Source organism: Cynocephalus volans, chromosome 4 (genome assembly GCF_027409185.1).
Source record: "Cynocephalus volans isolate mCynVol1 chromosome 4, mCynVol1.pri, whole genome shotgun sequence".
NCBI lineage: Eukaryota > Metazoa > Chordata > Mammalia > Dermoptera > Cynocephalidae > Cynocephalus > Cynocephalus volans.
Window position 1 is genome coordinate 16,521,751 of NC_084463.1, and position 26,085 is coordinate 16,547,835.

Genomic DNA, 26,085 nt, shown 5'->3' on the forward strand with positions numbered 1-26,085 from the left:
GATTTACTTCGTTCATTTTAAAAGGAAACCAAGTGTTTGTTTTGTATTGACTTCTTTTGTTAATTTTCTGTCCAGGGCAGTAAGTCAATATTTATTCTGTTTTCCCTTATTTTTTTTCCTCTTTACCTTTTGGAGTCTATTGAACATGTATGGATGTGTTTTCTGATCTGCAATTATAATGATACCTGATTTTCTGTTTTTCTTACTGATAATGTAATGGAGAACTTTTGTGTATTACTGGGATATGAGAGATTCGGCAAAGGAATTTTGTGTTAGACTGCGGCTTCTTCCTAACTTCTATCTTAGTACCATGAAGAGATTACTAATGATAGTATTATGTGCAAGAAAATAAGCCATGTTTTTTTAAAGCTGTCTTAATGCGCCCAAGCAGCCATAACAAAATACCATAGACTGTGTGGTTTAAACAACATAAATTTATTTTCTTACAGTTCTGGAGGTTGGAAGTCCAAGATCAGGGTGTCAGTGTTATTGGGTTCTGGTGAGCGTTCTCTTGCTGACTTGCAGATGCTGCCTTTTGCCATGTCCTCACCTGCCTTTTTCTTGGTGCATGCGCTTAGAGAGAGAGAGAGAGAGAGAGAGAGTGCTTAAGCGTGAGTTCTTTGGTGTCTCCTCTAATCCTGTTGTGAGGGTCCTACCCTCCTGACCTCCTCTGACCCTAATTACCCCCAAAAGAGCCCATCTCCATCTATCATCATGTTAGAGGTTGGGGCTTCAAAATATGAGTTTTGGGAGAATACATTTAATTCATAACAAAAATGAACTATACTTACTTGAAATTTCCTGGTTTGGATATTTCAGAGTGTATTTTTAAGAAATACATATCATTTTCTTATTCAGGCTTCTCATATCTTTAAAAAGAAAAGTTCTTAGGCTGATTTTTGCTCCTACCAAGTTGTTATTGTCTCTTTTCATCTTCAACCTTGCAAGGAGCATTCTACATGAACCATTCACTTCTTAACCTCTTATAATCTCACTTCTGAACTCATAGTATCCTACTTGAAAATCTGTTAACTTTTTCTCACTTCTCACCTTCTTTCTGAACCATTTAGCAATGCTGATGTCTTTTCTGTAATATTACATTCAGCCTGGTTCTTTTCTCCTTGTGATTTTGTCTCTGTTTACTTGATTGCTTTTTCCCTCTTGTCTTATTCATGTAGATGTTACCCAAGTTTCTGCCCCTGATCTTTCTTCTAGTCTCCAGTCTCACATTTTTAACTGTTTGCTGGATATTTTCACTCTGTTTCTTAAATTCAGAATGACCAAACTGGAGTTCATCATTATTCACTACATCTAGAAATCAGTCTTCCTCTAGATTTCCCTAATGTTAATGGCATTGCTATTTTTCCATTCACCGAGTCTTATTTCCTTAAAGTCATCTTTGACTTCTCCATTTCCTTTGTCCTCTGTTGTCAGCTGTTTGCCGGGTCCCCTTGATTCTACAATCACATTATTTTTTATCCTTCACTCTTTGGTTTCATCCCCACTGCCCGGTTCAGTTTTCCATCATTTTATTAGACTACTTTAATAGATTCATAACTTTCTTTCACATGAGTTTCACATTGATTCACTTCCTTTTCTCCACTGTACTATATTCTGCCTTGACCTGTCAGATTAATATTACTAAAATAACAATTTGGTCATTCATTTGCTAGGAAAGTACAGGTAGTTATTAAGATATGCCATAATTTGTTTCCAACTTATCATTCTACTTTAGTCTACTACTATTCACCTAAAGGTACCAGACTCTCCTCCAAATTTTCATTTCCCAAATATATCTTGTTATTCTTCCTTTGCTTATGCCATTCCTGTTGTCTTGAATGGTTTATCTCCTGTAACTTAGAATCCTACCCATCCTTCAAGGCTCCGTTCAAATACTGCCTCTTTCACAGGGCTTTCCTCGATTTGCGCAGTTGCTTTTGTTGTTTTTGAACTTTAACATCCTGCTTTGTATCTAGTTATTTGTATTTATATTCATCTTTGCATTTCCCATAATGTCTGACACATTGGAGGTGCTTGTTAAGTGAGTTTTGAATGAACGATTGTTGAGATTGAGATGAAGATTTTTAGTAGAGAAAATTAATGGAATAAGATTTTGACTAATCTTAATTGAATCTTTCTGAAAAATTACTTTTTCCTTTCTGAATAACTTCAAGGTAGGAGAGAAGGTAACTTAGAAAACAGACTTATTTCTGGTAGTGGTCTAAAAGAATGAAATCAGCATAATTGGAACTTAAGGCTCCTCTTGCTGGCTGCATCGTACATGTAAGAATCAAGAAGCTTCTTAATCAAAGGATTATCTGAGGTCTTACTCATAAAACATGTATGTCTGGCAGCAGTTTAAAAATGAGCTGTTTTTATGAGGTTGCACATGGTCTTTCTCCACACCCTTCCCTGAAGCTAATTCTTAAGAGGTGAGACTTAGAGAAGTTTGGTCATGTAATAAAATAAAAGGTGAAGAAAGACTAATGTGCTTTCACTAAAGTAAATGTAGTATGAAAGGTTTAGCATGTTGCCTTACATGTTTAACACTCCATTTTCATTAATTTACTATCTGGAACTATAGTGGTGGCCTTTTTTCAGGAATATATTATAGTGATACTTGAAAGTACCTTCTCACTTTTTTCAGAATACCTTTTTATTGCCTCCTTCCCTCCCCTTCCAAAGCATTGCAAAAACGTAATTTTTTTTCACTTTCAAAATACGATCAATGGTAATTATCTATTGAGTAAGAAGAAATGTTTTTATGTTGGTTTCAAATACCACACTGTTAGAAAAAAAATATGTCCTTTGTTATGAAGGGAAAGTGAAATTTAGGAAAGGACAGTATGTGCATAAATTTGATAGAATATCTGCAGTGATGAAATGAAGCGTGATAATCATTTATCAGCTTCCAGGGGAAATATCATGATCATTAAAAGGCAGGAAATAAAGAAAATTTTTTTTGTAACTAGAGGAGTTATTTTGAGGTAGATGGGGAATCAAATTATTTTAGTTGGAATTTTGCCAGGGCGGGAAGTTAATTAGTGTTTTTATAAAAGTATTTTCTCTACTTTGCAGAATCTTCAGAGGTATGATTTTCTTTTTATTAAAAGTGATTATGATTTATTTAAAATTACTAAAATAAATTTACATTAATTTAGTAACTATTCATTGATCACCTCTTATATGCCAGGCACTATGCTAAGGGATAGGGGTACGAAGATAATAGGAGGCCTTACATGCTTTCTAGACACTTACAGTCTAGCACAAAAGAGAGAATAGCAATACAGTTTGATAAATGCAATAATAGTGATATGCACTTGTTTACCAGTGTTCCACATGCACTAAAAAAAAGCTGTGGAAAAAATTTCATATGGCACCAAGAGCAATAAGAATGAAGAAGTATTACTAAGGCTAAGTTTCAAGGAAGTTTAAGCCTTATCTTTATCTTGTTTGTTGAGCGTTCTCTTTTCTTTTCTCTGTACGAAGTGCTGGGATATAGCTTATATCAAAGTGATTATGTGACCTCATAAAACTCATATTCAGAAATATACTCATTTGTATGGTAATTATGATTAATAATCTTTATACCAGGCAATACGAGAGAATAAAACCATGGACCATATGTGTTGTAAAAACAGAAAAAGTAAAAGTGATGAAAGCTTTTTTCTAAAAATTAATGAAATTTGAAAATGGCTATTTTGGAGTTAAGTGTTCGCTTTTATCTTTCCCTTCTTTTGTATAGGGCCTATTATCTATTACCATGCTCTGATTCTCAGACATTGTCATTCTTTCTCTATTTGTTTCAATATTGTCTTTCCTTGCCAAGATTTTAAGTTTTTTGAGAGCAGAGTCTCCTAGCAGTTTTGTATTCTTCATAATATCTGCAGACTTCAGCGTTAAGTCAACTGCAGTACATAGATGCTCAATACAAATTTGCTTTAAAAAAAAAAAGTAGTAAGGCTTTTTGAGTCAAAAAAGACATTTCAAAGATATGATAATTTAGCCAGTATTGGTGATTTCACTGTTACAGAGGGTGGAGTTTATTCCTTTACTGGGTTAAACAGCTTCTGGTCTTCAGCAGAACATTTCTCTAAAAAGAAGGAAAAACATTTTATTTGATTTTGAATGGGAGAAAACATAATAGATTTGAGCATTTGAGAGACTGGATTTCCGAATTTTGAATGGTAGAATGGCTTAGTTTTTAGTTAATTATGACTAGAAATCTAAATTTATGCAGACAGCACATATTGACATGACAAAATAGTATTGTCAATTTGAATTCCATAGATTCAGAATTGGCTGAACATATAAGGTATGTTTTCTTTTTTTACTGTCTAGTAATTCTTACATGTTAGAGTATATCAGAGTCTCAGATTAGCAGGTAGACGTAGAATAATAAAGGTGGACAATACTGTGGAATTGAGGAGGAGAGAAAGATGAGTGGGATGTGTGCATAGCTCTTTTTTTTCTTTTCCTCTTTATTCTTTGTTCTTCATCTTATCCTTTTGGTATAGAATTAAAAGGGAAGATTATCAAGCTGAAACTGTTATGAGTTGGAGAAAACAAGTTTGCAATATTATGAGGTAATCCTAATGCATTTACTCATTCCCTTAGCAGTCTGTTAGGACCCTGGACCCTGGGCATATTTGTAAAAGTAACTATGTGTGTTGGTATTTTTTTTTTGACTCTCAACACTTCCCTTTCTAAGCTTCCATCTATCTCTAGACTCCTCTACTTTTCTAAGTTTCCTTAATTTATTAGCAATTTTTAAAAATTTCCTTCTGTACCAGAACACATGACAGGTTCTGAGAGAAGATTGTAAACAAGATATACCCCCCTGCCCCCGTACCCTTGGAGCATGTAGTCTAATGAGGGAATAAAAACAAATAGAAATCAATGTGAGTGATAATGATGTGATAGGAGTAAACAGAGGGTACAGTGGGAGTCCACAGGAAGATCACCTAACCCTAGTCTGGATATTTAGGGAAAGCTTATAAGAGGATGTCATTTGTTTCTTGAGGACTTCTTGCTGTCTCTCATCTTCTAAAGCTATCTATAACAAGAAGCCCTGCTGCTTAAAATTTTTCTCTTTTTCTTCCCTCTCCAAAACTAATTTCTTTGTCTGTTAAAACAAAACTTAGACAAAGATGTAAATGGGGATTGATCCTCTTAGGGATCATTTGCATTAATGACAGGAATTTATTAACATGAAAGTATGTAATTGATTTTTACTGATGGCACAGATTGATGAGAATATTTCTGAGCAAGAAAATTCAAGGGCAACCTACTCCCAGTCATAATAAAATAATATTTAACATTTGTGAATCTTTAATATTTGTCAGGCATTAAACTAAATACTTTGTATACATCATATTCAAGTCAAATATGCAAACATAGCAAACTCTTTAATGCCAACTATCCTTTTCCCTTATCTTTAACAAGCACCCTCTTTTCTACAGGCATCTGAAAAAAAGTCTGCTTAAGAAGCACAGTGGCTTAGCACAGCAACCACCAATATTAGAAACCTTTAATTAATTGATTTTCAGCTCTTGAAAGGTGGGGTGAGAGGACTGGGAAGTATGGATAAAGTATGAAAAAATATATATTCATTGTTATAATTGCCTTGATTTTTATTTTAAAGTCACAACATCTATTTTGAAATTTCAAATAAATGTGAGGGAGGTAATGAGATATTTATGTTTCCAAAAGTGAGCATGAATTTTCAAAGTTTCCTGTAAAACTCTGTTCTTATTCTATTTTGAGGTTCTCTGATTCTATTTATTTTATTATGTACTAGAAATTTATAAAGAATGATTTTTTACTTGATTTTTATGTATTTATCCCCATCCTATTTATAGTTTTCCTAATTACTTGAAGGAAGCAATAATGAACAGATGAAAAAGGTTGAATTCTGATGTGTTGTCTCTCTTCTGCCCCCATTACAATTTACTCTTTTGTGGGAGTGATGAATTTGTGAATTCAAGTACTGTTTAGTATTTAGTAATCTCTAGAATTAAGGGGTAATACATTTATAATGTTGAAAATCAATTTTATTGAGGCAAAATTTACATAAAATAGGAAGCACTCATTTTAAGTGTACAGTTTGATGAGTTTTGACAAATGAATGTACTCATGTAACCATTACCTTAATTAAGATCCAAGACGTTTCTATCATCTCACAAAGTTCCTTCACTTCTCTTTGCAGTCTTTCCCACCCCTCTTTCTACTACTTTGTAACTATGTAATCACTATTCTGCTTTTTGTGGCTATATTTTAGATTTTCCCATTCTACATTGGAATCACATACTATGTGCTCTTTTGTTTCCGGCTTCTTTCGCTTAGCATGATGTTTTTGTGATTTATCCATGTTGTATGTACGAGTAGCCTTTTTTCTTTTCCTGCTAGGTAGTATTTATTATATGGATATATCACAATTTGTTTATCCATTTGTCTCTTGATGGACATTTGAGTTTCCAGTTTTTAGCTCTTATGAACAAAACTGCTGTGAACATTTGTGTAGTCTTTATTTGGACATGAATTTTCATTTCTCTTAGGAGAGAAATTTCTGAGTTATATGTAAATGTATGCTTACCTTTATAAGAACTTAAACTGTTTTCCAAAGTGTTTGTGTACTCCAACCAGTAATATTATGAGAGTTCCAGTTGCTCCACATTCTTGCCGATATTTGGTATTACCAGCCTTTTTTATGTTTAGCCACTCTAATTGTTGTATAGTGATATCTTATTGTGGTTTTAATTTGCATTTTCCTGATGACTGCAGATGTTAATAAGCACCTTTGCACATATGCTTTGCACATGTATCTTTGTGATGTGTTTCTTTTAATCTTTTCTCCCTTTTCAAATTTCTTCCATTATTGAACTTTAGAGTTGTTTTCTTAAAAATAAAATCTGTCCCTGTACTGTCCAGCCACCCAAAAAAAAAAAAAAAAAAAAAAAAATCTGGATACATGTCTTTTATTAGATATTTCTATTGTATTTTCTCTATTTGTGGCTTGTTTTTTCATTTTCTTATCAGTGTCTTTAGAAGAGCAGGTATTTTAAATTTTGAGTCCAGTTTATCAGTTTTTTTCTTTCATAGTTGTTATGTTTTGCATCCTAAGAGATTTGTGCCTACCCTAAGGACTTGAAGATTTTCTCCTGTTTCCTTCTGAAAAGTTTTAGCTTTTATGTTTAGGCTAGTGATCTATTTTAAGTTAATTTTTGTGTGGGGAATAAGTTCAAAGTTTAAGGTTCACGTTTTCTATATGGGGATCTGGTTATTTCAGTCTTTTGTCTGTAGTAGGCTCACATACTCATAATGTGTCATTATCAGCAAGAAGATAAATATATATTTCATTAATATATAATCTTTAACATATCCTTTGGTTTGTACATCAGACTTATTTAAATGATGTTACTCTTTGTATAAAAATCTTTATTTAGAAAAAGTTTTTATTTTCTAATCATCATTATCTTTGTGTTATTTTTCATGTTTTATATATTGATTTTTGGTGAAATGCTTTGACTCTGCAAAGCTGAAAGTATATATTAAGTCTCTGGCTCACACAGAATTTAGGATCTTCAGATCTGGTCTATGATAAAACAGCCCTGGGTACTAATGAGGGTGCTACTCTGTTATGTTCTTATTCCTTTGGTTGGGGTCCTTTCTCTCTCACCTTGCCTGGAGAGTTTTTGTTTGCCATTTAACTAGAAGGAAAACAGATTCTCCTGTAGGAATCAGGTAAGTATATGAAAGAGATGAAAGAATTGGTTGAGCTCACAGGTTCTTTCTTTATCTTTTTCACTTTTTTCTCCTTTCTGTTTATTTTTTCTCTGACCCAGGGTTTTTCTTTCCTTTGAACTCCTCCCTTCCTCTTTCCCTCTTAGGAGAATAGCTACAGGTACTTTGCAAACACCTCCTTTCTTTTTACAGTCTTTTCCTGAGTATATTTTCCTGAGAATAAGGTTGGATTTCTCTAGAATTTTCCATGGGGTGTCCTAGCCTAACATCCTAAAATGTTTTATTTTCTTCGGTTAAATGCCTATTAGGGCACCAAAACCACAGGGTGGTGGTGGGGGGGATTTTACATTACAAATAAATAGCATAGGTGTGAGTGGGCTTTCCTTCTAACTGCCTCACTTTTAATACTCCATCTTTTCCTGTTTACCATTGCTATTTTTAATCTTGGAGCAATTCTACTCAACCTCTCTAGTGAGAAATCATTAATATGTGTGACTCTTTGTGATATTCTTGTTTTTGTTTTGTTTATGAGGCTAGTGCTCTTATTTTATATATGGGTTTCATGTGCTACCTTGTGTTTCTCCAGACAGAATACAGTCTATTACTAATATGTAATTACTGTCTTTTTCTTTCTCTGTTGTCTCTTCCCTTTCTCTTCACCCTGTGGTTCGTGTGCAGGTCTTGTTCAGCGTTGTGTGATTATCCAGAAAGATGACAATGGATTTGGGCTGACGGTTAGTGGAGACAATCCAGTCTTCGTACAGTCCGTCAAAGAAGGCAAGACATTTTGTAAAACAGTTTTGTCACTCAGGAGCAAACAGAGTAAGAATAGAAAAGCTTAAATAATGTCTATTGCCTGGTATAGAATAATTACATAGATTGCAAGTCACATGGACCATAGTGCTAGGTTTGTCTCTAGTGTCATATTTATAGGAATGAATTTATCCCAGTTAATTTTCTTTGTGCTTTATAGAAAGAAAACCATTCTTATATAGTTTTAGAAATCATATGGCTCCTTGGTCATGTTACTTTATGTATCATCACTTACAGAAGTTTCTGGAGCTTTGTTTCTTCATTGCACCAGCAATATTTTGATAGAGACAGACTAAAGAGATTGTTATAGGCTCAAAATATCAAGATATGAATTTTTTTCCCCAAAATGACAGTTATAATATCTTCTGTCATTTCCATATATTCAAAAGTTCCTTTATTTTGGGAGCTGTAATTTGAGATAGACTGATTTTTTAAATCCCCAATTTACAGGTGTTATTGAGGCTTAGAGTGAAAAAAAAACAACAACATAAAATCAGTTTGAGGCCATACAACTAGTTAGTGGCAGAGGCAGGATTTGAACCTAATTCTGTCTGACTTTACAGCTCATGTTTTAACCACTTCCTTACACTGCCTCTCTTTCAAGATTATCAGTGAATGCAAATGAGTCACATTTTAAATAAGTAATTTCTCATACAGATGGAGCAGCCATGCGGGCTGGAGTACAGACAGGTGATCGAATCATCAAGGTAAGAAAAACACTATTATGGAATTTATGGCAGGATTAAAAAACAACATATGTTAGCCATTTCTGACTTTTTTCACTTGTATTTTTATAAAAAGCAGCGTATTACATATGATGGATTTGTTGACTATAAAAACTTATTTGTTTTAAAATTAATATTACCCTTTACTGAAGGGCATAACAAAATTAACATTACCTTTTACCGAAGGCCGTTAAATCAGTGGAATCATGTATGTTCTTGGGTAGGAAAATAACTTACTGTTTTGTTTTTTTTGTTTGTTTTGTTTTGGCTTCTGGCTTGTACAGGGATTGAACCCTGGACCTTGGTGTTATCAGCACCATGCTTTAACCAACTGAACTAACCATCCAGGCCCCTGCACCACCCCCCTTTTTTAAAAACTCACCCTTTTAAAGATCATTTGTTTCCAAATTAATCTGTTAGCAAGAAATTCTCATCAAAATATATGAATAGAATGGGGATGGTTTTTTGTTACTTGTCCAAATAACTATTCTTCTAGATAAACTTTACAGATGTATAAGAATAGCTAGAGAAAAAAGTATGTTATATATATGAGTGTGCATGAGAGGGGATGGTATGGGTTAGTTTAAAGTATGTGACTCTAATCTAGATACAGACCTGCTAGTGGAACACAGTAGAGTCCCAGAAATAGGCCTTGAGTTCTGATCAGTAGAGAAAGAATGGGTTAGTCAGTAATTACTCTTGAAACAGTTGACTAATTTGATTACTTAAAATAAAATTATTATACAGTACAGGAAGAGACACCATGAACGTATTTTACAAACAACAATTTGAAAAAAAAATTTGAAACATATTAGAAAGCACAATACCTTTAATTGTTAAGAGCACTTTTAAATTACTAAGAATAAATATTCTAATAGAAAAAATGGGTAAAAATTTTGTCAAGCAGTTCCCCAAAGTGATTGAAGTAAATAATATATTAATGTGGATATGTCCAACCTCACTGATAACAAAGAAATAGAAATTAAAATGATAGGTGAAAAATATTATTTGGTTGTCAGAAAATTTAAAGATTGGTAGTACACATTTGGCATAGTTTGGGTCTGGTAAAATGGCTGCTCTCATAAGTTTGTTACGAGTATAAATGAGGTAAAATCTGTTTGGATGGAAATTTGTGTATAAGTACCAAAAGCCTTTAAGAAAGCATATAACCTTTGACCAGCAATTTTGCTTTTAGGAACTTATCTAAGGAAGTGTGAAGTGATAGGTGTATAGGGAAATTTGTTTCAGCTTTATCACATTGAAAACTTGTAAACAATCTAAATGTGCATAAACTGAGGGCTAGAGAAATAAATTCCATTTTATCTGCAGCTTTGAAAAAAATGGATTTAGGTCTATTTGTACTTATATTGAAAGATTTCCACAATATGATGAAAAAAAGTTTTTTTTTTTTTCCAGGAAAAAGGCAGTTATAGTGTGTATTTATATGTGTTTGTCTGGTGCATGTATGCTAGAAAAATGTCTCAAAGATTAAATGTCATAGCTAACAGTGATTATCTCTGGGGAGTATACTTTTATTTCTACTTTATATGCTGATATATTTGAACTTTAAATTAGTATTACTTGCATCAGAGAAAAAAATAAAATATTAAATCCATGTCTGATATGTTTACCTTAATTTGTTTGGTTTGGTGGAGACTTTGGATAACATTTCCTATATTTAGCTTGTCTGAAAATTAGTTTTCTTTGTAATGAAAAACTAAAAGTAAATTGAGTATTGTTGTGGAAGTATTTTTTCCTTTTTTTTATTTATTATAATTTTGACAAATCAGTGAACTGGTAATTAAAAGCAGAGATCTTTTCTATTTGCAAGAGTCCTTCACGGTGAAGGATTACATCTGTTTCATGATACGTTCTGTCATTAGTCAGGGTAAGTTGTAATGTCCTCTAAATCTAGGTGTTTTCTGTCTAAGTTCATTTTGTTGGTGAATATATCTTATAGAATAGTGGTGAAAGTGAATATTGAACCAAACACATACATATAAGGATACTTCTAAAAGATGGAAAAATGGAATTAAAAGATAATACGAATGTTTACATGAACTTTTTTTTTTTTTTTTTTTTTTTTGACTGGTAAGGGGATCGCAACCCTCTGTACGGTGTGGTACACACCATGCTGAGCCAGTGAGTGCACCAGCCACCCCATATAGGATCCGAACCCTCAGCCTTAGCGCTACCAGCTCCACACTCTCCCGAGTGAGCCACGGGGCCGGCCCTTTACATGAACTTTCTGAAGACTCCTTGTATTTTAATGTAGCCCTGTTTACTGTATTATATTAAAATTGGTTATTTTATGTATGATAATTCCTGAACTCAGTTTATTCATTGTTTCAGTGGACTGTATCTGACTTACACTATTTTCATTTTATTACAGGTGAATGGGACTCTGGTGACTCATTCAAACCATTTGGAGGTGGTGAAGCTAATCAAATGTAGGTGAATGTTATTCTCAGTTTTAATTGTTTTCTGAAATCCTTAAAGCAAGGATTAGCAAACATTTTCTGTAATAGACCAAGTAGTAAATATTTTAGGCTTTCTGGGCCATGTGGTCTACTACTTGACTCTGTAGTAGTAGCATGAAAGCAGTCATAGACAATATGTAAATAATTGGGGGTGGCTGTGTTTCAGTAAAACTTTATCAAAAGTCTGTGGGGCAGATTTAGCACCTTGGCTGGAGTTTATTGACTCCTGTATTAAAGGAAAGTCTTAGGTGAAAACTCTTAACTTACTAATAGCTATCTTCTGTCAATTCCGTATATATGGCTGATTATAGTATCCTTGTTATTCTTGGTAACATTGAAGACATATATTTGAAAGAAATGCATGAGTCACTTGAGAGGCAGGAGATTGAGAAATCAAACAGTATACTGATGAACTGGAATGGAAGTTTAAAAATCATCTAACACAATCACTTTCCCTTAGATAAGTAAATGATTTTATAATCCTGGGTAGTGGTCTTCTCTTGGAAACCTTCAAGGTTAAGAATTTAGGATTTTTGTGTTTGGGTGAGTGGCCCACCTGGGTTTAGCTCTTCGTGGAGAAATTGAAGCTCAGAGCACTGGGAGTCTGCAACTAACTAACCACACTTCTGTCACTGCAGGGTCAAAGGTGGATGTGTGCTCCTCCAGGTTGGCAGTGAGGCATGGGCAACCCAGGTCCCTACTGCTCACAGGGCCTCACTTTTCCTATCTGAACAGGAAAAAGGGAGGGTTCAATGGCCCTGTGAGCTTTGCTTGCAAGAAGTGATGGGGTGGGTCTTCAAAATCTCAGAGTTGGGTAAAGTTTGGGTGCCATCCCAAACTTTTTTTTTTAAAGGTCCCCTCGCTGGACCTTAGTTTCACTTTGTTATTACACTTTAACCCTGCCTGCTTTCCAAAAGAGATTTTATATTTTCAAATTGCTTCATTTATTGAATGGGTACTACATGACAATTACAGAAGTAAAGAAAGAAAATCACATGAGAATCCCACCACCTAAAACATAACTTCCTTTTTGTTTGTTCTGGCCTGGTTTAGGCCTTATGTATTTGTTATTATAGCTCTCAAAGGGGAAAAAAATTAGCTTAAAATAAACTGAATGCAATAAAAAGAAAAAATTGATGATCTGTATCAGATTATTCCACAGTAAAGTAGACTATAAATAAGAGATAGTTGTTTGTGGCCAAATAGAATCAGTACTGTTTTATTTGATTCTATTTATTTTCATTGAGTGGATGAACATCTTTAGAATAAATTCAATAAACTGAAATCTTTCTTGGCCTTTTTATTGCTTAAGTTAAGCAACCCTAAATTCCTTTACCAGTGCTCTAAATGGTCACTAGAATAATGAATTCCATGAGAGGGTTAAATTTGGAGACAAGTGTGAAATCCATTAAAAGTTCTTTTGAATTTTGTCATTTAAAGGTCAGTTATCTAGGAAAGTCATTTCGTTGGAGCATCTCATTTCTTTTCAATGTTAGATAAATAATGAATGTTGTTAAATCTTTCTGGTTATGATGAATTTTGCTGTATGGTTTTTTTCCCTCTGTAATATGCCTAGAGAATTTCTGTCCATTCTCCAGATTTTTTCAATTAAAATTTACTACTTATTGTGTTTTTTTCCTGTTTTTGAGGAATATTTTTTGGTTGTATTCATTTTGTAAAGTTAATTTCAAATTGCATTGCTATAGTTCAGAATGTTAATTAAACTCTGCCTATTTAGTATCATCTTAAAATAAGATTTCAAAAATTTATATTTAAAAAATTCATTGAACATAGCTATGTGGCTGATTGATATTAACTGTTCTTTAAGAAAATGTATTTTTGTGAGTATACATTTTATTTGCTTTTAAGTAATATTTTATGAGTAGTAATTTGCTATCTGAAAATGGCAGTTTTATTTTAGATTTTTAGGGCAGTCATAAAAGAGAAATGACAAATGCATTCTTTTTTTAATGGAGGTATGATTAGCAGATGATGGGACTTTCTCACTTATCTGGATCTTTTAGAATTATCAGAGATTAAGTAGAGAAATCCTATAAAAATTTTCTTGACACTGTTATTTTTTTTTCCTTTTCTCTCGTTTCCCCACCCCAACCAAGCTGGTTCCTATGTAGCTCTCACTGTTCAGGGACGCCCACCTGGGTCGCCCCAGATTCCACTTGCTGATTCTGAAGTAGAGCCATCAGTCATTGGACATATGTCTCCCATCATGACATCCCCTCATTCACCTGGAGCATCTGGGAATATGGAGAGAATCACTAGTCCTGTGCTCATGGGGGTAAGAGTAGGAAGATTTCTTAGTAAATGCTCAGTTGTATAAGATGCCTTTGCTTTATATTAAGAGTTTTGAAATATTGGGCTGATAAACTTAAGTTCAAGATTCTGGAAAATGACTTCCTAATATAAAGATCACATAATAATTTAGAATGATTACAGAGTATTTTCATAGAAGATTTAATTCCACAAATGTCAAACACCTACCATAAACAAAACAATGTGCAACCCACAAAAATATAATTAAGATATCCTATGTTCAAGGTCCTTAGTCATCTTAGAATGTATACTTTAGGAAAACAGGGGTTCTTTTGGTTTGTTTACTCTTGTGTCCCTGGTGCCTGGAATATTGCTTGGCATATAGTAGGTGCTTAATAAACCTTCTTTGATTGCTATTAAATCAAGAGTACACAAGTAGTTATAATACAAAGGCAGAATGTAGTCATTCTGAGGGAAAAAATATTAACTTCTATAAGGATTCAAAGGAGGAAGAAAGCACATTCAGTTGTTGTATTAGTCCATTTCTGTTGCTTATTGTAAAATACCTGAATGGGGTAATTTATAAGAAAAGAAGTTTATTGCTTACAGTTTTAGGGGCTAGGAAGTCCAAAGTCCAGGGAACACATCTGGTAAGTATCTTTTTGGTGGTGGCTCTACATCAAGCAGGAGTCTCACATGGCAGAAAATGGTAGAGCAGAGACAGAGAGAACTCATGCCCTTTTCCTTTGAAAGCCCTCTGAACCACACCCACAACCACCATTAAACTGTCTTCAAGGCTCTGTCTTCCAATTATCATAGTAAGATTTCCCACCCTCAACAGTTAGAGTGAGGATTAATCTTCAGTGAGTTTGGGGAGGGACATTTAATCCACTGCAGTTATGATAAAGAAGGCCTTTAATGGAAAGGTTTTATTTGAACTGAGCCTGGAAAAAAAGGTAACATTTCAGTGGTGTTGATGAGGAGAAAGGCAAACCAAGTAGAAGAAGTAAAATAAAGGGAAATAAAGAGCCAAGAAAGTACCACATTATTTCAGGAATTATCCAGGACTTTGGTTTGCTGGTGCTATTAAATGTGTACATTGTGGAAGAGAGGAGCTGAAAAAAGTAGATCTACTGTAGATTATGAAAAATCACAACTATCACGCTAATTTACATGCAACTAGATAAACAGTAAGAATCCATTAAAGATTTTTTGAGCAAGAGAGTGACATGATTATAACAGGATTGTAGGGAGACTAATTGGTAAAATATTATAGGGCTGTGAAACAAGGAGAGATGGTGGGAGATGAGTTAGGGAGCTGTCTTCATATGTCAGGTAGAAGTAACTGGGAATTTGAGCCATGCATGGGGATTGATAGTAAAGATCCAAAGGAGAGAAAGTATAAGGTGCTATTTTTGTACTTAAGGCAACTTCATTTTTCCACGTAATATCAATATTTAATGTTTTTTTGAACCCAGAAATTGGGCAGCAGAAATTTCCCTTTATTGGTTAATTGTTTTTATCTTTTTCTAGGAGGAAAACAATGTGGTTCATAACCAGAAAGTGGAAATTCTGAGAAAAATGTTACAGAAAGAACAAGAACGGCTACAGGTACTAAATTAGAAATGGGGTTGTTTACAGGCCATTAAAACCTTGAGTGGATGTTTATCATAATTACAGTCAAACAATATTGTAATCAGTGCCATCAGCTATTTTATTAAGAATGGTCTGTCTTTGTATTTTCTTGACATAAGTAATTAATTCTCAAAATATTTTTATAACTTTTCAGTTATTACAGGAAGATTACAGCCGAACACCTGCCCAAAGATTGCTAAAAGAGATCCAAGAGGCCAAGAAACACATTCCTCAGCTGCAAGAGCAGTTATCCAAAGCCACAGGCTGTGCTCAGGTAGCATCACTATTAAAAGTGCTACCCAACTTTTTGCAGGAGAATTTTCTTCTGGGAATGTGTCAGAGAATGTTGTAGTTGCCTTTTTAAAAAGTTATTTTTCTAGCTTAGGACAACAGGATGTCCTGTGTAGGATGTTGCAGAAGTAATGATTAATGAAAATAAATGTGGACTTATGATTGTTTGCTTGCTTATATCACGTTTCTTTGTTCCAATAATTTTAAAAAGAATTGAATGCTTTTTCTTTAATGTGACAAATCACTAAAATGTATTTAGATATGTATATTTACATTTTTGTAATTCATTCTACCTTAAAACAGAATGACAGTTCATATATTTATAATAGGGGTATAATATTTTACAAAATGACAGACACTGTGCTAAATACATGGACAAGCATTCTTTTATTTAATCTGCAAAACAACCCTCTGAGGTTAGGTACTGAAACTTGGAGAGATTAAGTAATTTGTCTGAGGTTGTATAGCTCAAAAGTGATAGAACTGAGATTCAAACCCAATATGAGGATTTCAAAGCACATTCATACTCTTGACTAGAAGCATACTCTAGATTCAAAGCACATGACTAGATTTTTATTATAACTAAAAAATAAACTTCAATAGAATTTGCTATATGTATAAGTTATGGAGATAATGGTCTCGTTAGAAAAAACAGCTCAGCATTTAAATGTCAACCAGACTTATATGGGGAGTCTTCAAAAAGTTAATGGAAAGATTTTATTATCTTTTAATTTTATTTTTTCACGAACTTTTAAAAGTACCCTCATATTCTATAATATTCAGATTTGGGATATGTAAAGCTCCTTGTACATAAAACAAAGTGGACAAATTGCCTATACATTTAAAATGAGTAAAAGCTATTGATTTGTCACTATTCCTGAGTTAGGTCTTAAGTGAAAGCCACATATTCATAGAATTAAAAGGAGTTTTTGAGGTTATCTGGGCTAATCTGTTCATTTTCAAATTTAAAAAATATCACAGTATGGTTGAGAAAACTGGGTAAATGACTTATACAAAGTCATATAGTGTGTAAGGTCTCCTGACTTCCTGGCTTAACATACTTCTCATTACACATTATATATTTTTTTTCATTACTACCAGTCCCACTAGCTTTGTCACATTTTAAGTATTATGCCTCAGTAATATTGATAGTTTTATGTTGCTAATGCAGAGCAAAGACATTTTTACCTTCTTTGAATAGTAAAAATGTGGTTCCTGATCTAAACGCGTATAATAATTTATGTTATAGCATTGTGTCCTAAAATTGGCAATTTATTGAAAGTCTGAAGCACCAGAAGGCAGTTAACCAGAAGTTATAGTGTAGTAATCTTTACTAGTAGGCAGATATTATAAATTATATAAATTATTTTATCTTTTTGCTATATTTGGAAGTTGAGACTTTTACTCTTATTACTTAAATATCACTTTCGCTGTCTTTAAGGTCATGCCATTTTAGAATCATAGAATTAGTAGTTATTTATACTTTTTACTGGTAGAATTTTAAGCATTCTTTATCACATCAGAGTGTCAACTTTTAGCAGTCTCTCTGTAGATTGTAGCGGCCTTCTATTTAATGAAATTTTTCTTTTATGTGTTTGTGTGTTTCTTTAATCTGTTTTAGGATGTAGCCATAGTTATACCCTCTAGGTCTTTAGGTGATGCCCTGACGGTCAGTGAGGCAGAAGCAGATCCTGGAGATGGAGTGGGCAGGACTAACTGTAGCAGTGGAGATGCTTCTCGGCCCAGTAGTGACAATGCTGATGTAAGCATTAGTTTTCTAAATCTTTATCTTCTTGTATTCTTTCTTACAGTGCCTTTCTAGATTTGATTTTAGGTTATGTAAATTAGAAGTGTTATCTTATTGCTTACTTTTTACCACCCCCATCTTTAATATAGCAATTTAATAAACAGAAATTCTGGATACTGTTGTATATGTGCTTTTAATTCCAGAATTCACTTTTTCCTTTAGACACCATTGCCAAATGTTTCTTTTACAGGAATGGAATTTCCCAGCAGGCATCTTGTTTGTGGGTAGAGAAGTTAATGCCAGTGCTTTCTTACTGAACCGACAGGCCAACTGTTGATATCTTTAAGAGCCTGTTAATATTCCATTTGTGGTCAGAGTGACTCAGTCTTGAATCATGGGGCACTTTGCCATTACAAAGCGGAGTAGACTTGAGTAAATAGCCTAGGTTTAGTAACAGCACTTCTTGATTAACCCAGAAACTGCCTGATAAACATGAGTATTTGTTATAATAATAAAATACAAGGAGTCTTCAAAAAGTTCATGGATAGATTATTATCTTTTAATTCCATTTTTTCACGAACTTTTTGAAGTACCTCCATATTATTAGTTGAATATGATATAGCACCATAGTCATATGAATACTTAAAAGCTGAGTTGGTGTTAGTTACTTAGCAATGTTTTGTAAGTAGTATGCAGTGATAGGAATAATGACTTAAAAATGCTGTAGATCGACCTCTTTAAAAGTGGTGAGGGAAGTAGTCTGAGCCAGTGTTTTTATAACTGTCGGTCATGAAATCAATTTAGTGGGTTGTGACCAGTATTTACAAAAAAAGAATAGAACAGGAAGTAAGAGTGCTTTATATGTAGAAGAGGTGTTACTCCTTGTGACTTTTGTTGTATACACACATACACATATGTGCTGGTTAACAATGTAAAATTTCTTTGTAATTAAAGGTTGTCATTAAAAAAAAAAATTTGAAAGCCGCGGTGTAAGCCATTATTCAGGCTACCTCTGAGGCTTAGGCCCAGTGACTCAGTTCCTCATGCAGGGAAAATTTGAGGATTTTTTTTTTGAAAGATGGTGATAGGCGTCTTGTGATTGGGTTGGCTAAAGGTTTTATGGGAAGAGAGAACAGAACTAAAGTTACCAGAGGTGGGAAAAGGGGGAAGGAGTAGGGGGGCTTAGTGAGAGATTGGTAAAGGGCCACAAAAAATGGTTATGTTGTATAATACTGAATATACTAATTATTCTGATTTGAGCATTGCATATTGTACGCAGGTATTCGTATTCAACGTGGCACCCCACATATATATGTGTAATCAATTGTTTCAGTAAAAAAATTTGTTAATAATAAAGATTTTAATGGAAAATTTTAATTTTGGCTTAAGAAAAAATACTAGCTAACATTTATTGGGCATACATACCATATGCTGTGATAAGGGTTTTACATTCCTTACCTTAGTTATTTCTCAAAACTGCCTTATGAAGTACTACTACTGTTATTCTAACTTTACTAGAGAAAAAACTGAGGCCAAGGAGAGTTAACTAACTTGCCAAATTTACCCAGGCAATAAGTGATCTACCTTCACCTAGCTCCAAAGTACCAGTATTCTAAATATAAACAAAAGCACTAAGGTATGAAAATGCATAACATTTTTGAAGAGCAGTGAAAATTTTAGGGCAACTTGGCATATCAGGGTTATGGATGAAATGGCTAGAGATTATCTTAGAAACAAAGTCTTGAATCCACACTACAAAGCGCTTCAGTGTGTTCTAGCAGTGCTATTGGGAATCCTCATACTCTCCTTTTTGATTTAGTGCTGCTTCTCTTCTCTGTTTCTGTGGATTGTCTCTACGAATAGATGGAAGTTCCTTGAAAGCACAAGGACAGTCTTATCTGACTTTCTGTTTTCAAAGCATGGTAGATTGTAAGCATTCAGAACAAGTTATATGAATGAGAAATTTGAATTTCATCTTGTATTTAGAGGCATGTTAATAAAAACTTGTGGCTTAGAAATATAACCTTATAAAGAGTGAATTGGTGAGTGTAGAAATAGACATTCCAATGTTTGACATGTAATTGATGTTTAATAAGAATTTGAAAGAACAACGTAATTAATGTGTAAAGCGTTTAGGATTTATCTTGCATACAGAAAAACATGTCAGTGTGGAAAATGAATTGGAGTAGAGACAGGGAGATCTGTAAGAGAAGACTGCTTGGCTTAGTAGGAACTTAACAAATGTGTGCTGAATAATTACCATTTGTTGAATACCTGCTTTGTGTGAGAGGTTGTACCTAACTCATTACAGATACCCTTTTTAACTCTCATAATAATCTCAAAGAAACAATAGCACCATTTCATAGATGAGGAAAACTGAGGCCAAATAAATAAATGAATATTCTGAAGATCCAGATAAGAAATGATAAAGTCCAGAGTAGGATATCTATTGAACACATAACAGAGTGGTTTAATTCCCACAAGTGTCTGTTTGAGGCTAAAAATGTGATTCTGTTATAGATTTCCGTGTTTATTTCAGTTGTACTGCAATAAGTTTGGAGGACCAAGTCTTATTATCTTTTGAATCAGTGTTTTTAATTTTTTAAAATTTTCTTCTCATTTTTATAAAATAGTCTCCTGGCGGTGTTTGTGATATTAATATTGTAAAAATAAATTCTCTGCTTTTGCTCACCTTGGAGAAGGCTTTAAAGAGTTCATAACCCCATTTCTCACAAGAGAAGCAACTTGATCACGAGTCATCATCTAAAATTTAGAGCATCTGCCTCTTTGATTTTCAACTTGTGAATGATATTTTTGAAAAGTTATTTTAGAAAATTTTCAAACATATCCAGAAGTACCGAGACTAGCATAATTACCCCCCTCATATCCCCGATAACCCAGCCTCAGCATTCATCATCATGTGCTCAAACTTGTCTTTTCTATATCCCCCATTCCTTACACCCTCTAAACACTGGATTATTTTAGAAGTAAATCCAAGACATTATTTTATTAATGTGTGTCCCTAAAAGGTAAGATGTTTTTAAAATATATCTATAATATCCTTATCAAACCTTAAGAATTAATATTTTCTTTATATACAATTTGATTATCCTAATTGTCTTATAATGATCTTTTTACAGTTTTTATTTTTGAATCAGGATCCAGTTAAGGTCCTCATATTCCCTTTGGTTGATAAGTCATTTTAAGTCTCTGCAATTTATAATAGTTCTCTTCTCTATTTTTTTTTCCTTGCTTTTTTTGTTGTTGTTGAAGAAATTGGGTAATATGTGTAGTAAAACAGCCCACTTTCTAATTGTATTTTCATGGTGTTTTATAACATGTTCCTGTATGTATATTTCCTGAAAACTGATAGTTAGATCTAGAGTTTTGATCAGATTAAGGTTTGATGGTTGTTGTTTGGCAGGAACAATTCATGGGTGGTACTGTATACATGCCATTCTATCACATCACGGGGTGAATGTCTCGTTGTCTTACTGTGGTTGAATGTTTGTTTATGTTCAGGTGATGTCAGCATGATTCCTTCATTATAAAGTTCCCCATCAAGCTTTTATGTAATGTTTTTACATGCCATTGATGGCCAAAATGCCTAGATTCATTATTTAATTAGGGGTATCAAAAGGGAGATATTATAATTTTGTCATTCTTTCTGTATTTATTAGATGGAATTATTTTATCAAGAAGGATTTTTCCCTTACTAGCTATGAGGTTACCCTAAAATATAGCTTATACAGGGAATGCAGGATAAATACTTTTCCTTGACTCTTTTCCTAAGCATCTGAAAAAAATATTTTTCTTTATTCTATTCCTTTTAAAGAATCTTTTCTTTGATTCTTTCCAGATGAGTTGATACCCTAACAAACTCCAAAGAGATGTGTGTGTAATATTTTGAACTTGTAGAACATGAACATGAGTTACCCTTTTTTGGTTGGTGGGAGCCCTCTCAAGTTGTCTCCTATTTTTTTTCACATGACTCACCAGTATATTTGATAGCTTCCTTGCTTTTTGTGACAGGATTATTCTAATCTTTCCTTTTATATCTCTTGTCAAAGACTCATAGTCATCTTTTTCTCCAAAGTGGGGCATATATTTGAAACTGCTGTTTTCTCTGTCCTGTGATATCTTGGCATATGAGTAGATAACATGTGTGAGTATCTTCTCCTATTGGCATTCATACACCCGTCTCTCGTTCCTCATTTTCAGTTGCTCTGAAGAATAGCTCCCATTGCTTTGGGGTGTTTCTCATCACCCAAAAGTGAACTTTCCTCATGTCATGTAATTTGTATTTTACATACCATGTAAAGTTTATAAAAATCCATACAGCAGCTTTTACATGAGATAGTGACAGAAAAATAGAAGCTTACATTTATTCATATAAATAGGGCAAAATGCTTTTAACTTGGAAAGAATGGATAGTTTGGGAAAGTGGGGGTTAGGAAAGATAGATAAAGATAGCTTGATTTTGACATAATGAGTTTGAGATTTGTAATGTATGTAGTTAGAGTTATTTGGTAGAAAAGTAACCCTCAGGCCTGGAGATTAGGTAAAGCTGTTCTATTGGTTCTGTGTTGTTTATTAACTTAAAACTGAAAAGCTGAGAGAATAAGTGATTTGCCAAAGTCAGGAAAAATGTAGTAGAGCCAGGTATTATATGAAATATATTTAGTAGTTTTAAATACAAATATAAAATTTAGTACACTAATTTTTCACACTATTTTTTCTTCTGACCTTTTGGTGAGCCTCTTGAAATAAATTAACTGAAGATCTTTTTTTTCATTAGAGTCCCAAGACTCGCCTGAAAGAGAGGATTTTTGTAGATGAAAACCCAGAAAAAAATGAAGCAATTCAGGACAAGGACACTGTGAGTATGAAATTTATGCAGTGAAAGTGCTGTCTTTAGCTTTCCTTGTATAGTACTTAAGGTATGGTAGACAGATGTGACATTTGCCTATTCTTTTTTTTTTCTTTTTTTTTTAGAGAAAACTTAAATTAAAGGAATTTAATAAAGATTTGAAGAAAAGGAGAGATATTACATGGTTAGTTAGTGTTATTCAGTTGCTTAGTACTATTTGTTCTTGTGGTGGTGGTGGTAAAATATATATAATGTAAAATTTACTACTTTAACCATTTTTAAGGGTACAGTGGCATTAAGTATACTCATGTTATTTTGCAACCACCACTGCCATCCATCTCCAGAACTTTTTCATCTTCCTTAACTGAAACTTGGTAGCCATTAAACACTCAGTCCATATTCCTCCTTCTCCCTATCCCTTGGCAATCGCTATCGTACTTTCTGTCTCTTTGAATTTGACTACTATAGGTACACGTGTAAATTGAATCATACATGTTTGTCCTTTTTGACTGGCTTACTTCATTAGCGTAATGTTTCCAAGGTTCATCCATGTTGTAGCATGTGTCAGAATTTCCTTCCTTTTTCAGGCTGAATAATATTCCATGATATGTATATATGCCACATTTTTTTTATCCATTCATCTGTCAATGGGTTGCTTCTACGTTTGGGCCATTGTGAATAATGCTGCCCTGCTTTCAGTTCTTTCAGATATATACCTAGAAATGGGATTGCTGGCTCTTACCTGTTCTTAATTGAATGCTTTTAGCATTCTGATTTTATTTTTTAATTAGACTTGTTTAAAGTTTTATAGTAAAAGATTTAACAGCATTTTGTGATGTACTGATTAGTAGCAACATAAGAACTATTGAAAAATCAAAGACATTAAATCAGTTATAAAATCAAAAATTGACTGCTGCTATGAATGAATTTCTGTTTCACCTGTCTTTTTTTTAAAAAAAAAATTTTTAAGCCTTGTGATTAAAGAAAATAAAAGAGTAGTGAAAAAGGCAAGATCAAGTTAGGAGATATAGTACATAATGTTGCAATGCACTCAAGAAGGGAAAATTAGATACATATTATTTACTCAGTTTATAACTTGTGGATCCGTTTATATAGTTTCAGCTATAGCTACTATGCAGATGATCCTCAAGCCAGGATAGCCCCATCCTTCGTTGCTGAACTCTAGTTCCTGCATGTTCAACTGCTGTCAGATTTAAACCAAACTCATTCTTTTCCTATCTCTGCCAAACTTTTTATTTCTTTTAATGCTATATGGTCTTTGATTTTAGTGCTTATGGTGTTCAAACATCCCGTATTTATTACATTATACATCAATGCCGCTACACTGCCTTTTTCATGCTAAATCTAACTTTGTGCATTGACAAAGGGATGAACTATTGCATGGGGTACAATCTGCCAACCTACAATTTATTTTTACAGTTTTGTTACCATGTTTCTATAGCAGTGTTTGTGATGTTAATTGAAAATTTTATTCCATTATGCCAGTGATTTTCAACCAGGAATGATTTTGCCCTTCAGGAGACATTTGACAATGTCTGGAAATGCTTTTTTTTTTTTTTTTTTGGTCTTTTTGTGACCGGTAGGGGGATCGCAACCCTTGGTGAGGTGTCGCCCACACCACGCTCAGCCAGTGAGCGCACCGGCCATTCCTATATAGGATCCGAACCCGCAGCGGAAGCACCGCTGCGCTCCCAAGCACTGCACTCTCCCGAGTGTGCCATGGGGCTGGCCCTGGAAATGCTTTTTTGATTGTCGTGACTAAAAGGCTGCTACTGGCATCTAGTGGGTGGGTATAGCAGTCAGAGTTGCTGCTAAACATCCTATAAAAAACAGGACAACCCCCACAACAAAAAATTATCTGCCCCAAATGTCAACAGTTCCAGTTGAAAAACACTTCATTATGCACTTAAGAAAATGAATTTTAAATGAAAACATAGGGCTTAGTGACAACTTTCAATTAAGTACACTTAATAGAAATTTTTGGTTAGTACTTCTCAGGTATATTAACTTCTCTGCTAGCTTTGTCTTATTTCTTTTCTCATTTTTCCTTTGTCCTATTGTCTTCTGTCACTTTTTTTAATTTAATTTTTTTGTTGTAACTATGTAAACCAATTTTCTTTCTGTAACAAGGTCTAGATATGTACGAATTAATAAGTGAAGTATACAGAAAGTGATTAGAATCAGATAACCAAGGGTGTGGTGAGCAAAGGGTATCTACTGTTTCACGGGGAGATGTTTTTCCCCCCAAGAAACAAACAATACTGTCACAGTTGTTTTCTCTGCTAAAGTAGTTCATGGCCTTGAAAATTTGAGAACTACTACTTTGAAAATGAAGTACTTGAAAGAAAGTAAACCCCCAAAATTTCACCAGTTAAGTGAACCATGTCTTTTTGATGGTTTGACTATTTTTTTCTCTGAATTTGACCACCAGATAATTTTTCTGTTCCTTTTCTCTGAATGTTGTTACCAGGACATTCAGTCACTTGTGGGGAGTCCCTCAACCCGTATAGCACCTCATATTATTGGAGCGGAGGATGATGATTTTGGTACTGAACATGAACAGGTGATGACATTGTTTTCTAAAAAATAAATTATTAATTTTCTGAGATGTCTGATTTGTTGCAAAAATGAACATTTTCTGGATATTACATAAACATATGTAAGGATTTGAAGCTAAATCTTAGAACCAGTAGCCCCTTGTGTTACTTGCTTATTTTAGTTTTGACCGGTAGAAATGACTTTGCTTTTAAAGCCAGTAAGAGTTAGGTCATTGATTTCTACTTAAGTATGTCATTTTGTTGAGGCATTTGGTGGGGGTGGGGGGTGTATAGAAAGTGGCATTTTTTAAAAATTTCAAATCCCAAATGTTTATTGATATATAGGAATATGATTGGCTTGATTCTTGTCCTTGTATCCTGTGATCTTTCTAAATTCACTTATTATTTCTAGGAGCTTTTTAAAATAAGTCTTTGGGATTTTTGTCTTTTGGGACAATTTTTATTTCCTTGTTTTCAATCTGTTTATCTTTTATTTCTTGTTCTTGCCTTCATTGCACTGGCAATGAAGACTTCCATTATGAGATTGAATTGGAGTGGTGAGACATCCTTGCCTTATTCCTTATCTTAGGAAGAAAGCATTCAGTCTTGTATAATTAACTATGATGTTAACTATAGGTATTTTTGTACATGCTCTTTATTAGGCTAAGGAACATTCCTAGTTTGCTGAGAGTTTTTATCATGACTGGGTGTTGAATTTTGTTGAATGATTGAGATGATCAAGTTTTTTTCTGATTTATTCTCTTAATATGTTAAATTATATTGGTTGATATTAGAATGTTGAACCAGCCTTGTATTCCTGGAATGAACCCAACTGGTCATGATGTATTATCCCTTTTATATGTTGTTGGATTTAATTTGCTGCTATTTCGCTAAGGAATTTTGCATCTACGTTCATGAGGGATATTGGTCTGTACTTTTCTTTTTTCTGATA

The 26,085-nt window shown here is 33.7% G+C and overlaps 1 protein-coding gene across 4 annotated transcripts in view; it reads left to right on the forward strand.

The window, feature by feature from the left end:
• ARHGEF12 (Rho guanine nucleotide exchange factor 12) overlaps positions 1–26,085 on the forward strand; it is a 142,076-nt gene that overhangs the window by 71,072 nt on the left and 44,919 nt on the right. For 3 of the 4 annotated variants that reach the window (XM_063092401.1, XM_063092405.1, XM_063092402.1), the window contains 9 exons: positions 8,422–8,520; positions 9,214–9,263; positions 11,674–11,731; positions 13,879–14,057; positions 15,566–15,643; positions 15,822–15,941; positions 17,580–17,720; positions 22,504–22,584; positions 25,067–25,159. In XM_063092401.1, the coding sequence (XP_062948471.1) occupies positions 8,422–8,520; positions 9,214–9,263; positions 11,674–11,731; positions 13,879–14,057; positions 15,566–15,643; positions 15,822–15,941; positions 17,580–17,720; positions 22,504–22,584; positions 25,067–25,159 (899 nt within the window). Of the gene's footprint in view, positions 1–454; positions 500–8,421; positions 8,521–9,213; positions 9,264–11,673; positions 11,732–13,878; positions 14,058–15,565; positions 15,644–15,821; positions 15,942–17,579; positions 17,721–22,503; positions 22,585–25,066; positions 25,160–26,085 lie in introns of those variants that run through there. The other variant, XM_063092403.1, reaches the window with a different exon arrangement.